The sequence below is a fragment of the Melospiza georgiana genome, chromosome 1 (assembly GCF_028018845.1).
Source record: "Melospiza georgiana isolate bMelGeo1 chromosome 1, bMelGeo1.pri, whole genome shotgun sequence".
Lineage (NCBI taxonomy): Eukaryota > Metazoa > Chordata > Aves > Passeriformes > Passerellidae > Melospiza > Melospiza georgiana.
This window is the reverse complement of record NC_080430.1, coordinates 154,545,771-154,561,511: the sequence shown is the minus strand read 5'-3', so window position 1 is coordinate 154,561,511 and position 15,741 is coordinate 154,545,771. Positions and strand designations below refer to the sequence as shown.

The following is a 15,741-nucleotide window of genomic DNA, read 5'->3' as shown; positions in this document are numbered from 1 at the left end:
CAATGGGAGAGATTATCTCTGTTCTTTCTCCAAGTGAACTGAGAATGAGGGGCAGGATGGGGTTTCTGTGGGGCAGGATGGGGCTTCTGTGGGGCAGGATGGGGCTTCCTTGGGGCATAGTGGGGTTTCCATGGGGCAGGATCTGGTTTCCATGGGGCAGGATGGGGTCTCTGTGGGGCAGGATGGGATTTCTCTGGGGCAGGGCAGGATGGTGGTTTGCATGGGGCAAGATGGGGTTTCCATGGGGCAGGATGGGGTATCCATGGGGCAGGATGGTGGTTTCCGTGGGGCAGGATGGTGGTTTCCGTGGGGCAGGATGGTGTTTCCATGGGGCAGGATGGGGTTTCCATGGGGCAGGATGGGGTATCCATGGGGCAGGATGGTGGTTTCCGTGGGGCAGGATGGTGGTTTCCGTGGGGCAGGATGGGGTTTCTGTGGGGCAGGATGGGGTATCCATGGGGCAGGATGGGGTTTCCATGGGGCAGGACAATGGTTTCCATGGGGCAGGGCAGGATGGTGTCTTCTATGGGGCAGGATGGTCTTGTCTGGGTCTGATGGTCCCACCATGGGGCTTATGGTCCCACCTGGCGCTGATGGTCTCACCTGGGGCGGTTGATGGCCCCACATGGGGCTGATAGTCCCACCATAGGGCTGATGGCCCAACCTGAGGCTGATGGTCCCACCTGGACTCCCCACCCGCTCACCTACTGCCCTGGCAGTGCGATCCCTTAAACTCGGCACCAACCCCGGAGAGCCCTGGGGGCTCTCCCAGGACATCCCCTCTCCCCACCCCTCTCCCTGAGCACATTGAATTTCCAAGCAGTTCCCGTGAAGTCCCGGTGTGCCCATTCCCGTGCTCTGTGTGGGTGTGCCCGTCCATGGAATCCCTGCCAGCCTCGCTGCCAGCTGACAGCAGCTCATGTCTCCTGCCTGGGGCTGTGCCCCAGCGAAAACACCGAGCAGTTTGGTGTGGGCCCCGCCACGCCGCGCCTGCTGCCCGTGCTTGCCGAGCCAGCGCCACTGCCTGGGGCTGGGGATGCGCCTGGCACCGGCCGTGGGGCCGGTGGTGCCAGTGGTGCCAGGGACCAGCCCCAGCTGGGAGTGGTGGCTGAGATTTCCATGGGCACAGGAATGTGGCTGAGATTTCCATGGCACAGCAATGTGGCTGAGATTGAGATTTCCATGGCACAGGAATGTGGCTGAGATTGAGATTTCCATGGCACAGGAATGTGCAACTCAATTCGTGTTGGGAGTTCCAGCTGAGGATGTGTTGGCAGATGTGGCACCGAGAACCCTGGACTCAGCCCCTGCTCCTGGGGGGCTCTGGCAAAGGGTCCTGACCTGTGCCAGGGGCTTCTCCATGCCCAGCACATGTTCCACTCCTGGACACTTTGGCTCCGTGCTTATTCAGAAAACAAATAGTGGGGAGAGGATTTTAGGGTGAAACAGTGCAAAAACAGAGCTGGAAGCCATGAGGGCATGGCCAGGTGACCAAGGGTATTGGGAAGGGAGAGCCAGGCAGTGCTGGTGGGGGATCAAAGAGTGTGTGGGGTCTGAGACTCCTGTAAATTGGGGAGATGCCAGGCCAGGGTCGTGGTGCTGCAATGCCTGAGGACAGTCCCCATGCTCAAGGTGTCCCCCACATCTCAGAGTGGGGACACAACCAGAGCCTCCAGACACCCCATCCCACCCCAACAGGCAGCTGGGCCCATCCCAAAGGGGACAGGACACACAGGGGATGGATGCACAGCTGCCAGGATTATGCTGAACATGGGGACATACAGGGGATGGATGCACAGCTGCCAGGATTATGCTGAACATGGGGACACACAGGGGATGGATGCACAGCTGCCAGGATTATGCTGAACATGGGGACACACAGGGGATGGATGCACAGCGGCCAGGATTATGCTGAACATCGGGACACACAGGGGATGGATGCACAGCTGCCAGGACCGCGCTGGATGGAGACATTCCCGGTGCCCTCAGGGCTGTGGGTGCCCAGAGAGCCACCAGCACCTAGGACAGGGTCTGGCCTCGCCCCGTGCTGCCCACGATGGGTGCTGGTGGCAGCTGGAATGCCACCAGGAATGGCAGCAATCCCTTCCATGGAAAGGAGGGGACGTGGTGCTGGCACCGCTGCAGTGCCCGCGGCTCCTGTGCCACTGGCTGGGGCACACCCAGCCCTGCCCGGCCACCGGGTGACACCGCGCGGGTGGGCACCTGCTGTGGTGAGGGGACACCTCCTGACAGCCCTGACAGCCGAGTGAGTAGTGGACAGACTAACGGACTGCAGCCCCTTGTCCTGGTCAGATGGACAGACTGATGGACTGCAGCCGCTTGTCCTGGTAAGATGGACAGACAGACTGCAGCTCCTTGTCCTGAGCACATGGACAGACAGACAGACTGCAGCTCCTTGTCCAGACAGACAGACAGGCAGACAGACTGACGTACTGCAGCACCTTGTACTGAACACACAGACAGACTGACAGACTGATGGACTGCAGCTCCTTGTCCTGGTCAGATGGACAGACTGACGGACTGCAGCACCTTGTCCCAAGCACACAGACAGACTGACAGAATGCAGCTCCTTGTCCAGACAGACAGACAGACAGGCAGACAGACTGATGGACTGCAGCACCTTGTCCCAAGCACACAGACTGACAGACAGGCAGGTAGACTGATGGACTGCAGCAGCTTGTCCTGAGCACACAGACTGACAGACAGGCAGATAGACTGATGGACTGCAGCCCCTTGTCCTGGTCAGATAGACAGAATGATGGACTACAGCTCCTTGTCCAGACAGACAGACTGACAGACTGACTGACAGACTGCAGCTCCTTGTTCTGAGCAGATGGACAGAGAGACTGCAGCCTTGTCCTGGTCAGAGGGACAGACTGATAGACTGCAGCCCCTTGTCCAGATGCACAGAGAGATGGACTGCAGTCCCTCATCCTGGTAAGATAGACAGGCGGACTATAGCCCCTTGTCCAGACAGACAGACAGGCAGACAGACTGACTGCAGCCCCTTGTCCTGGCCAGATGGACAGATGGACAGACTGCACCTCCCCATCCTGACAGTGGGGTGAGCACACAAACCAGACAGACTGCAGCCCCTCTCCCCTAGCAGACGGACAGACAGACCGATGGACCCCTCCTTCGGCAGAGGGATGGCGCGGAGCCCCTCCCCGCGCAGACGGACGGACGGACGGACGGACAGACGGGGCGCCGGTAGAAAAAGGAACCTCACTACAGTTTATTGTGGCGGCGGGCGCGCCCGGCCGGGGTTACATTCAGCTCTACTGCTCTCCGGTTAGCGGGGGTGGCGCGGGCATGCGGCGGCGGGGCGGGGGTCCCGCTGCCCCCGCTGCCGCCGGCGGGACGGGACGGGACGGGACCCCCGGGGCAGGGGGCGGCCGGAGCACCCCCAAGGCCGAGGGGTGAGGGTTAGCACCAGAATGGGGGCTCCCGGTGCCGGGTACCGAGCCCGGCCGCCTCCCGCCGGGGCGGGGGAGGCACCCTGGGCACCCCCGCGAGCAGTGCCCGGTGCCGGGGGTACCGGCGGCACGGGAGGAGGGCGGGGGGTGCCCGGCTGGTCCCGCAGCCCCGGGCGCTCGGAGCGGAGCCCGGGGGCTCGCTGGGCGTCGGGAGGCGATGCTTGCATATCCTCTGGAACGGGCCCCGGCGGCGCGGTCGGTGCCGGCCGTCCAGCTCAGCCCCGCTCGGGGGGCGGCAGCGCCGGGCCGGAGACCCGCGGGGGGCGCGGCCCCGTGCAGGAGGGTCCTGAGTGGGGCCGGCCGAGGGTGCTGGGCGCAGGGCGGGCGCGGGGCTCAGCGGCAGGGGCTGCAGCGCTCCGGAGGGGACCCTTCGGGCGGCTCTGCGGGGGCACGGAGGGGATGGATGGAGCGCGGAGCTCGGCCGACCCCGGATGCAGCGCTGCGAGGGACGGGGGGACAGCCCCGCTGCCCTACGGCACAGAGCGCACCCAGCCCGGCCCCCGGTGCCCCCCAGCCTGGGGGTGCCACAGCCCGGCTCCCCGGTGCCCCCCAGCCCCGCCGCCCTGAGCACAGAGCACACCCAGCCCGGCTCCCCGATGCCCCCCAGCCTGGGGGTGCCACAGCCCGGCTCCCCGGTGCCCCCCAGCCCCACGGCACTAACCTGGGGGTGCCACAGCCCGGCTCCCCGGTGCCCCCCAGCCTGGGGGTGCCACAGCCCGGCTCCCCGGTGCCCCCCAGCCCCACGGCGCTCACCTGGGGGTGCCACAGCCCGGCTCCCCGGTGCCCCCCAGCCCCACGGCACTAACCTGGCGGTGCCACAGGCAGGCTCTCCTCAGCCGCGCTGAACTGCAGCTCGGCTCCGTCGGGCAGCCCCGAGCCCCGGGAGCGCGGACAGCGGTCCCCGGAGCGCGTCCTCCGCAGCACCGACTGAGGAGGGTGAGGATGAGGGTGAGATTGAGGGTCAGAGCCCGCGGAGGGCGGGTTGGGGGGCTCGGGACTGCAGAGGGGGCTTCTCGGCCCGTACCTTCCTGGCCAGGGGGCTGCTGGGGGCCGAGGCGCTGCTGTAGAGGCTGAGGCTGGAGTTGGAGCGGCTCGGGGACAGCACTTTGGAGGAGGCGGCCGACTGGGTCCCGGCGCACCTGGCGGCGGCTCCGAACACGTCCGAGGACAGGTACTTCTCGTTGATCTTCAGGTTGGTCCTTCCCTTCACTGGGGACAAAGGAGGGGGTGAGTGATGAGGCGCCAGCACTGCGAGACCGTGGGGAGTGCTGTGCCCCCCTGTCGCAGACATCTTTCATGAAAAACCTTTTCTTTAGGACTTTTCCTCCTGAGAAGCTGGGAGGCCTCAGGAACAAAATGTGAACAATGGTTATCTGCTGCTGTGGAATGCAACAGGTGCATCTGTGATTGGTTTCATGTGCTTGTTTGTAATTAATGGCCAATCACAGTCAGCTGGCTTGCACTCTCTGTCCGAGACAGAAGCTTTTGTTATCATTCTTTCTTTTTCTATTCTTAACCAGCCTTCTGATGAGAACATTTTCTTCTCTTCTTTTAGTATAGTTTTAATGTAATATATATCATAAAATAATAAATCAGCCTTCTGAAACATGGAGTCAGGTCCTTGTCTCTTCCCTCATCCTGGGACCCCTGTGAACACCGTCACACCCTCCACTGCCCCCCGTGGCCCCCGTGGGACCCCACCGCAGCAGAGCCCAGTGTGGGACCCCCGCACCCACCTCTGCAGGGGTCGTTTTTCACCAGGAACTCGTCGAGGGCGATCCAGCCGCCGCCCACCCGCACCATGAGGGTGCTGCGCAGGATCCGCACCATCCGCAGCTGCTGGGACTCCCCGAACTGCGGGGAGAGGGACGCTGGGGCAGGGCTGGGCGTGGGGAAGGGGCGCCAGAGCAGGCGGCAGCACCCAGGCTTGCCCCTCCCTGCCGCCCCTCCAGCCCCACTGCCCTGTCCTCCTGTCACTGACATATTTCATAGAAAATCCTTCCCTTAGGATCTTTTCTCCTGAGAAGCTGAGAAGCTTCAGCTTCTTCACGTTTTGCTGTTTTGGAATGTGATTTGGAGAATTGTTTACCCAGCGTGTGAATTGTTTTTACTTGATGATCAATGACGGCCAGCTGTGTTGAGGCTGTGATCAGTCAAGACTTTTTTTATTCATTCCATTCTTTTCTAGCCTTTTGATGCCTCCTTTCTCTTTCTTTAGTATAGTTTTAGTATACAATTTTCTTTTAATATAATATATATCATAAAATAATAAATCAGCCTTCTGAAACATGGAGTCAAGATTCTTGTCTTTTCCCTTGTTGGAGTTGCCTGAAAATTCTACACCCTCCCACAGGGGCCAGGGCTCCTCAGGGCATGGGGATGTGCCCCCTGCCCACCCTGGCACACGGGCACTGCAGGAGCCCTGCATGGGGATGTGCCCCCTCCCTGCCTTGGCACACGGGCATGGGGATGTGCCCCCTCGCTGCCCTGGCACACGGGCACTGCAGGAGCCCTGCATGGGGATGTGCCCCCTCCCTGCCTTGGCACACGGGCATGGGGATGTGCCCCCTCACTGCCCTGGCACACGGGCACTGCAGGAGCCCTGTATGGGCATGGGGATGTGCCCCTTCGCTGCCCTGGCACACGGGCACTGCAGGAGCCCTGTATGGGGATGTGCCCCCTCCGTGTCCTGGCACACGGGCACTGCAGGAGCCCTGTATGGGGATGTGCCCCCTCCCTGCCTTGGCACACGGGCATGGGGATGTGCCCCCTCACTGCCCTGGCACACGGGCACTGCAGGAGCCCTGTATGGGAATGGGGATGTGCCCCGTCCCTACCCTGGCACACGGGCACTGCAGGACCCCTGCACGGGCACGGGGATTTGCCCCCTCGCTGCCCTGGCACACGGGCACTGCAGGAGCCCTGTATGGGCATGGGGATGTGCCCCCTCGCTGCCCTGGCACACGGGCACTGCAGGAGCCCTGTATGGGCATGGGGATGTGCCCCCTCCCTGTCCTGGCACACGGGCACTGCACAGGGCACGGGGCTGGCACAGGTGTCAGAGCCCAGCTTGGCACTTACCCGGTACCTGTTGGCGCTGATCTGCTCCACCTGGAAGCGCTTGGCGCAGTTGCACTGGGCCACTTGCCGGTTCACCTGTGGGGGCACTCTCAGCTCAGTCCCAGGCGGGACCCCCACCCTTCCAGCCGCCCCCAGCCCCACTGCCCCGCCCCACACCTCGTCCTGGATCTGGTCAGCATCAGCGAAGCGGCGCAGCGGGTCCCGGTTGGGGTGCAGGGCGCTGACGAACTCGTAGTAGTCGATGAAGCCGTCGCCGTTCATGTCGAAGATGGTGGCCACAGCGTTCATCTCCAGCACGTTGGTGGGGAACTCTGGGGGGGGGGCACAGAGACCATCAGCCCCCAATTCCAGCCCCTCAGCCCCCTCCAGCCCCCCACGGCACGCACTGGAGGCCAGGACGCTCTCGATGAACTCGCGCTGGCTGATGCGCCCGTCCTGGTCCCTGTCGATGCCGCGGAACACGTCCAGGACGCGCGACTTCATCTGGCTGATCCACTGCATGTAGCGCTTCCTCCACACCCCGAAGTCAAAGTGCGCGAACTCCTCCAGCTGGGAGGGGCATGGAGGGGATGAGCAGGACCCTCTCATGCCCCCCTCATGCCCCTTGCCCCAACCTGATTCACGATGTCGTGCCCACGGGCAGCCTCAGCTCCACAGCCTGGCTGCTCCTAGCCCTGGGCCTACCACAGCTGCAAGGGTGGGGTCTCTGCCCAGCACCCCCACTCTGTGGTGCAGGGGGCTCCAGCAGCCCCTCTGGGTCATCAGGGCGCACCCATGGGAGAGACAGGGGAGGGAGGGACAGGGGACAGAGCCCTACAGAGACAGGGGACAGAGCCCTGCAGGGACAGGGGACAGGGACAGGGGACAGAGCCCTGCAGGGACAGGGACAGGGGACAGAGCCCTGCAGGGACAGGGGACAGAGCCCTGCAGGGACAGGGACAGGGGACAGACCCCTGCAGGGACAGGGATAGGGGACAGAGCCCTGCAGGGACAGGGGCTGGGGCTGCTGACCCCATCCCCATGACCTGGCCGGGGTGGGGGGGCCATGGTCAGAAGATGAGAGGAGCTCCCCGGGCCCCCCAGGACAGGGGGACCCCCGGTGCCAGCCGTACCTCCCGCAGGCGCTGCAGGGCCGTCTCCAGCCGGTACTGCCGGTCCAGGGCCAGCAGCCAGAGCTGCTGCCAGCGGTGCAGGAGCTGCGCCATCAGCGGCGTCTGGGGCTCCAGCGCCCCGAGCGGCGCCGCCGCCGTGCCCTGCGCCTTCCCGCCGCTGCGGCGACCTGCGGACAGCGGGTCAGGGGGCGGCCGGGGGTCCCGGGCCGTGGGAGGGGGGCGACGATGGGGCTCCTTACGTGTGGCCAGTCGGCGGGTGGCCGGGGGACCCAGGTCCACCGCCAGCTTCCGCTTGCAGCTCTTGGTCACCTTCTCCACGTCAGGCTGCTTGCGGTTCAGCTCCTCCATGAACACCTGGGGAGGAGCGCTGTGCTGAGCACGGGCTGGGGCAGCCCCTTGTGCTCCAGAGTCCGGCCGCTCCCTGTGTTCCACAGGCCCCCCGTGCTCCAGAGCCCCCTGTGCTCCAGAGCCCCCCAGCTCCCTGTGTTCCACAGCCCCCTGTGCTCCAGAACCCCCCCAAGGGCTCCACCACCCCCCGTGCTCCAGAGCCTACAGTTCCTTGTGTTCCAAAGCCCCCTGTGCCCCACAGCCCCCCATTCTCCACAGCACCCCGTGCTCCACAGCCCCCCAGCCCCCTGTGCTCCAGAGCCCTCCATATTCTACAGCCCCCCATATTCCACAGCCCTCCTTGTGTTCCCCAGCCCCCCGTTCTCCCCATTCCCCTGTGGTCCAGAGCCCCCCAGTTCCCTGTGCTCCACAGCCCCCCCGTGCTCCATAGCCCCGCCACATGCCACAGCCCCCTATACTCCACAGCCCCCTGTGCCAAAGCAACACCACCCCCGAGCCCCATGCCCCCAAGGCCCTCGGTCAGGCCCTCTGCTGGCCCAGGGCTGGTCGGGGTGCCAGGGGGGTCCCACTGTCCCCAAGGCCAGCTGGGGTGTGTGAGGGGGTCCCACTGTCCCCAAGGCCATCCGGGGGGGGTCCCACTGCCCCCAAGGCCAGCCAGAGGGGGTCACCCTGTCCCCATGTCCAGCCGGTTTCGAGGTCCCCCTGTCCCCAATGCCAGCCAGTTTCGGGGTCCCCCTGTCCCCAGTGCCAGCCAGTTTCGGGGTCCCGCTGTCCCCATGTCCAGCCGGGGTGCATCAGTGGCTCCCCCTGTCCCCATGCCCAGCCAGTTTCGGGGTCCCGCTGTCCCCCTGCCCAGCCGGGGGGGTCTCCCTGTCCCCATGCCCAGCCGGTTTCGGGGTCCCCCTGTCACCATGCCCAGCCGGGGGGGTCTCCCTGTCCCCAGTGCCAGCCGGTTTCGGGTCCCATTGTCCCCAGTGCCAGCCGGTTTCGGGGTCCCGCTGTCCCCACTACCAGCCAGTTCGGGGTCCCGCTGTCCCCAATACCAGCCAGTTCGGGGTCCCTCACCGCGTGCTGCGCGCTGAGCTCCTCCAGCGGCTCGGCCTCCTCGGGCAGCGGCTCCTGGTCGCGCAGCCCCAGCGCCTCCTCGGCCGCCGTGATCCACTCCAGCAGCTGCTCCGTGTCCTCCCGCTCGGCCGCCAGCGCCGCCGCCTGCGCCCGCAGCCGCTCGCCCTGCTGCTGCGCCCAGCTCAGCACCTGCGGGGCGGCCGGGGCGGTGGGGCGAGCGGGGCACACTGGTGTGCGCCCCGAGGTCACCCAGATGGGATATAGGGCTGGGATATGGGGCAGCGACACGGGGGACACGGGGAGGGCACCCAGTGTGCGCCCCAGGGTCCCCGGGCTGGGATACAGGGCTGGGATACGGGGCAGGGACACGGGGAACACGGGGAGGGCACCCCAGTGCACATCTCAAGGTCCCCAGCTGGGACATGGGGCTGGGATATGGGGCTGGGACACGGGGGACACGAGGGGCGCCCCACTATGCACCCCAAGGTCCCTGGCTGAGATATGGGGCAGGGACACGGGAGGGCACCCCAGTGTGCACCCCGAGGTCCCTGGGCTGGGATATAGGGCTGGGATATGGGGCAGGGACACTGGGCAGGGACATGGGACTGGGACATGGGGCAGGGACCCGGGGGACATGGGGAGGGCACCCACCGTGTACCCCAAGGACCTCGAGTGGGATATAGGGCTGGGACATGGGGCAGGGATATGGGGACACTGGGAGGGCACCCCACTGTGCACCCTGAGGTCCCCCGGCTGGGATATGGGGCTGGGATATGGGGCTGGGATATAGGGCAGGGACATGAGGCTGGGACATGGGAACACGGGAAGGGCACCCCAGTGTGCCCCCCAGGGTCCTCGGGCTGGGGCATGGGGCTGGGATATAGGGCGGGGATATGGAGGACATGGGGAGGGCACCCCAGTGTGCGCCCCAAGGTCCCCCAGCTGGGACATGGGACACCGGACACAGGGAGGGCACCCACTGCGCACCCCAACATCCCCTGGCTGGGATATAGGGCTGGGATATGGGGCAGAGGTGTGGGGCAGGGACACTGGACAGGGATATATGGCAGGGACATGGGGCTGGAACATGGGGCAGGGACACTGGGCAGGGACATGGGTCTGCATCACGGGGGCAGGGATATGGGGCTGGGACATGGGGCAGGGACATGGGGCAGAGACTCTCGGCAGGGATGGCACCCACTGCACACCCCAAGGTTCCCCACCTGGGACACGGGGCAGGGACATGGGTCTGGGATATGAGAAAGGGACATGGGGGCAGGGACATAGGGCAGGGACATGGGACAGCACCAGGCTCCTGCTGGGCAGCAGGGGCAGAGCTGGGGGTGGTCCCCCCACGTTCTGAGGGTCCCCAGGTCTGTGCTGTGTGGCCATGCCGGCTGCTCTCCCATTTTGGGGTGCGTGGGGTGAGGGGGGCAACCCCAGGGCAGATCCAGAGCGGATCCTGCAGCTCTGTGCTCAATAAAGGCTTTGTGTGGGATCGGCTGAACTGGCCAGACCAGTCCCAGGAGCGCCAGAGCCTCTCACCTGCAAATTCAGAGCAGCCCAGGGCGGCTCTGGGCCACTGTGGAGCCTGATCTGGGGTGGGGGTCCCAGGACACCGCTCCCACCTTTCCCTGCCTCAGCTCTATGGTGGCCACATTGCACAGGAATGAGCCACCACCCTCCCAGGGGGCTGTGGGGGCCCAGGTGACCCTGTGAGGCCACAGGGTGGGGGACCATGGGGTGACACTGGCAAGGCCAAGACCCCCAAGGGCTGAGCACCCCAAGATCCTGCAGTGCTCTGGTTGGGGGGGCTGCACCTGGCAGTCCCTGGTGCTGGGAGAGGCGTGGGGCAGGGGGACAGGTGTGGGGCACTGGGACAGGTGTGGGGAATGGGACAGGTGTGGGGCTGTGCTTTCCCCGGGTGTGGGGCAGTGGAACAGGTGTAGGGCCATGAGACAATTGTGGGGCCATGCTTTCCCCAGCTGTGGGGCACTGGGACAGGCGTGGGGCGGTGGGACAGGTGTGGGGCACTGGGACAGATGTGGGGCCGTGCTTTCCCAGGTGTGGGGCCATGCTTTCCCCAGGTATGGGGCAGTGGGACAGGTGTGGGGCAGTGGGATAGGTATGGGGCCGTGCTTTCCCCAGGTGTGGGGCAGTGGGATAGGTGTGGGGCCATGCTTTCCCCAGGTGTGGGGCAGGTGTGGGGCCGTGCTTTCCCCAGGGGTGGGGCCGTGCTTTCCCCAGGTGTGGAACAGATGTGGGGCCATGCTTTCCCCAGGTGTGGGGCCGTGCTTTCCCCAGGTGTGGGACAAGTGTGGGGCCATGCTTTCCCCAGGTGTGGGGCCGTGCTTTCCCCAGGTGTGGGGCAGGTGTGGGGCCGTGCTTTCCCCAGGTGTGGGGCAGTGGAACAGGTGTGGGGCCATGAGACAGGTGTGGGGCCATGCTTTCCCCAGGTGTGGGACAAGTGTGGGGCCGTGCTTTCCCCAGGTGTGGGGCCGTGCTTTCCCCAGGTGTGGGACAGGTGTGGGGCCGTGCTTTCCCCAGGTATGGGGCAGTGGGACAGGTGTGGGGCAGTGGGATAGGTATGGGGCCGTGCTTTCTTCAGGTGTGGAACAGATGTGGGGCCATGCTTTCCCCAGGTGTGGGACAAGTGTGGGGCCTTGCTTTCCCCAGGTGTGGGACCGTGCTTTCCCCAGGTGTGGGGCCGTGCTTTCCCCAGGTGTGGGACAAGTGTGGGGCCATGCTTTCCCCAGGTGTGGGACCGTGCTTTCCCCAGGTGTGGGGCCGTGCTTTCCCCAGGTGTGGGTGCCACTCTGCCCTCCCCAGGCAGGGCTGGGGTCCCTGTCTCACCTCCTGGAAGCGGCTCTTGGCGACCGTGACCCAGGACTTGATGGTGATGACGGAGTCGGGGTGGCAGGTGCTGAGGATCTCCTCCCCCAGCGAGGTGATGCACTCCAGCTCCAGCTGCTGGCACTGCAGGGACTGCATCAGCTCCTGGGGGCACAAGGACATGGCACTGTGAGGCCTCAGCCCTCCAGACACCACCAGGATTGTGGAATTGGGGTGGGGGTACCCAAATCTCCCCACCTCAGGGCATTTGGGGCCCCAAACCCCATGGTTTTGGCGTGGTGGGATTCAACATCCCAAATCTCTCAGTGGTGGCACCTGTCACGCTGGTTTTTTAAGATTTTCTAAGCCTTCTGATGTTGACACTCTTGTAGTGAACTTTCTCACACACTTTCTGTAAATAACTCATTGTTTTGCATTCCTTCATGGAGGAGAAGAAATTTGATGGACTTTTGGTTTGTCCAGTGTCACTGGAGAGGTGGCACTGTCACCCTCCAATCCACTGTCACTTTTGGAAAACTATCAATGTTGGAGTCAGAAAATAAACTTCCCTTTTCTCTTCACCTTGAAAACAGGGATGTGTGCTCATGTTCTTTCACGTCCTATGGCGACAGGCACCCAACATCCCTGTGGGGATCCCACAGCCCAGCTGGGCTGGCTGAGCCCAGTGATGGAGCTCCTGGGGCAAAGCTGGGGCTGCTGGGGGCCAATGGGGGCCAGTGAAGGCCAATGGGGGTCAATAGAGGCTAATGGAGGCCAATGGGGGCCAATGGGGGCCAATGAGGGCCAATGGGGGCCAATGGGGGCCATTGGACACCAGTGGGGGCCAATGGAGGTCAATGGAGGTCAATGGAGGCCAATGGAAGGCAGCGGATGCCAATGGGGGCCAATGGGGGGCAGTGATGGCCAATGGGGGCTGGCACCCACCTGCAGCTGAGCCTGGCACTCGTGCACGGCCGCCTCCTCCTCGGGGAACACTCCGTACTTGAGCGTCTTCTCCGACTCCGTCAGGCGCCCCAGGAAGGAGTGCACCAGGGTGTGGAACTCCTCCGCCTGCCACCACAGTGGGGACCTGCTCAGCACCCACCCTGCAGCCCCTGAGCCCCCTGAACCTGCTGACCAGCCCCCTGAGCCCCCTGAACCTGCTGGCCAGCCCCTGAGCCCTGCTGGGCATGGACCAACCCCTGGCACAGGCACTGGGTGCACGCTGTGCCCAGGGAGAGCTGCTGCCAGCCCCGCTCCAGCCCCACAGAGGAATGGAGGGAGACCCCACAGCCAGCTCTAAAGTGGGACACAATTTCCTCTGAGCCTCTCTGTGCCACCCTGTGCCACCCAGCTGCCTGCCCCGGGCACTGTGCACACATTCACACCTGTAAGAGGCACCTGGCCTGGCACCTGGCCATGGACCTTGCGACAGAACCTCAGAGCCCCACACAGCACCACGCCCCAAGCTGGGCACCCCACAGAGAACCCCAAAGGCACAGCCCCAACACCACCCAGCGAGCCTGAGATACCTCCCCAAAGCACAGCCACCCACCATGCCTGCAGTGCCCTGGAAATGCAGCCACCCAATAGCCAAGCACCCCACAGAGACCCCAAAGCACAGCCATGCACCATCTGAGCACCCCCAAAACACAGCCACACATCACCCAAACTCTCCCCAAAACACGGCCATCCACCACCTGAGCACCCCACGGAGCACCCTCCAAAATATGGCCATCCACCACCTGAGCACCCCACAGAGCACCCTGGAAGTGCTCTGGAATTGCAGCCACCCACCAGCCAAGCACCCCATGGAGAACTCTGCAAAACACGGCCACCCACCAGCCGAGCCCCCCTCAAAGCACAGCCACACAGCACCTGAGCACCCTCCAAAGCATCAACTGAGCACCTCACAGAGAACCCCCAAAACACAGCCACCCACCAGCCAAGCGCCCCTCAAAGCGTGGACAGCTCCCACCCAAGCACCCCCCCAGAGCACCCCTGGGGTCTCCCCCGCTGCAGACCTCAACCCCGGGGATTCCTCTGATGCAGATCCCAACCTGGAGCCTCCCCTGTTGCAGACCCCACTCTGGGAGTTCCCCCACTGCCCCCACCCCGGGGTTCACCCACTCACCCCCAACCCCATGGGGCTCCCCTGCTGTCCCCCAATCCCCTGGGCTCCCCCATTGCCCCCCAATCCCAGGGGTTCCCGCGCTGCCCCCCAACCCCTTGGGCTCCCCCGCTGCCCCCCAGCCCTCACCTGCCGCAGCGCCGCCTCCAGCCGGGCCTGCTTGGCCAGGGAGAGTTTGCAGACCAGGTCCCAGCGGGTGCTGAGCTCCTCCACCTGCCGCTGCAGCCACTGCGAGTCCACGCTGCTGCTGCCCCGCGTCAGGTCCCGCACCGAGCGCTTCAGCGTCTTGATGCAGCTGGCGCGCTTGCCCAGCTCCTTCTGGAAAACCTGGGGGGCGGCGGCACCGTGGGACGGGGACCCCGCTGCTGGGCAGGGGTGCCCTGCACCCCAAAACCTCGCAGCAGTGGCCATGGGGTTCCTCTGCAACCCAAATTCTCGCAGCAGTGGGTACAGGGCTCCTGTGCACCCCAAAACCTCGCAGCAGTGAGCATAGGGTTCCTGTGCACCCCAAAACCTCGCAGCAGTGGGCATAGGGTTCCTGTGCACCCCAAAACCTCGCAGCAGTGAGCATAGGGTTCCTGTGCAGTCCAAACCCTCTCAGCAATGGGAATGGGGCTCTCCTGCACCCCAAACCCTCACAGAAGCGGGCACAGGGCTCCTGTGCACCCCAAACCCTCACTGCAGTGGGAACAGGGTTACTCTGCGCCCTAAACCCTCACACCAGTAGGCACAGGGTTCCAGTGCACCCCAAAACCTCACAGCAGTGAGATGTACAGGGTTCCTGTGCACTCCAAACCCTCACTGCAGTGGGAACAGGGTTTTCCTGCACCCCAAACCCTCACAGAGTTGCCCTGCACCCCAAACCGTCATAGAAGTGAGCACAGGGTTCCTGTGCACCCCCAAAATCACAAAAATGGGCATAGGGTTGCTGTGCTCTCCAAACCCTAACAGAAAAGGGCACAGAGTTCTCCTGCACCCCAAACCCTCACAGAACAGGGCACAGGGTTTTCCTGCACCCCAAACCCTCACAGGGCTCCCCTACATCCCAAACCCTCACAGAGTTTCCCAGCACCCCAAACTCTGACAGGGCTCCCGTGCACCCCAATCCTCACAGAAGTGGGAATAGGGTTCCTGGGCACCTCAAACCCTCACAGAGTTTTCCTGCACCCCAAACCCTCACAGGACTCCCCTGCACCCCAAACCCTCACAGCAGTGAGCTCAGGGTTCCTGTACACCCCGAACCTTCACAGGGCTCTCCTGCACCCCAAACCCTCACAGCTCCTGTGCACCCCAAACCCTCACAGGGTTTCCCTGCCCCCCAACCCCTTCCCATCTCTGGGGCACACGGTGCCCCCATACCAGGTCAAGGGCACCCCAAACCGGGGTCACACCAGGGTCTCCCCAGCCGGCAATGCCCCTTCCTGCCCCACAGCGAGGGTGGGCACAGCCCGGGGGTCCCTGCAGACCCCTCCCCAGGGCCACTCACCTTGTGCTTGTCCATGAGGTCCCCGACCAGGTCGCGGTCCCCCCCGACGGGCGCGTCCTCGCTGAGCTGCGGCTCGGTGCGGTACAGCCAGTCCATGAGCGCCTGCAGCGCGTCTGTGAACTTGCCCGAGAAGAGCAGGTTCTCCTCCAGCTTGTGCTGCCTGCCAGGGGCACAGGGCACGCTCAGAAC

At 64.5% G+C, this 15,741-nt stretch overlaps 1 protein-coding gene across 1 annotated transcript; it reads right to left on the bottom strand.

Annotated features, from left to right (window-relative positions):
• Nucleotides 1-821: 821 nt before the first annotated feature.
• On the bottom strand, nucleotides 822-3,828 carry LOC131080428 (keratin-associated protein 10-6-like). The gene is made up of 2 exons (XM_058018675.1): nucleotides 2,551-3,828; nucleotides 822-2,510 (listed from the first exon to the last, which is right to left on the bottom strand). Exons 1-2 carry the CDS (start codon nucleotides 2,952-2,954, stop codon nucleotides 1,907-1,909), a joined length of 1,008 nt encoding a protein of 335 aa, XP_057874658.1. The 5' UTR covers nucleotides 2,955-3,828; the 3' UTR covers nucleotides 822-1,906.
• Between the last annotated feature and the right edge of the window lie 11,913 nt (nucleotides 3,829-15,741).

Bases quoted from the DNA above. Each gene is read 5' to 3' on its own strand.
- LOC131080428 (XM_058018675.1), bottom strand. From the start codon at position 2,954: ATGAGGGACTGCAGTCCATCTCTCTGTGCATCTGGACAAGGGGCTGCA. The intron at 2,511-2,550 runs GTGCTGCAGTCC...GACCAGGACAAG, and splicing joins GTCTGTGTGCTTGGGACAAG to GAGCTGCAGTCCATCAGTCT.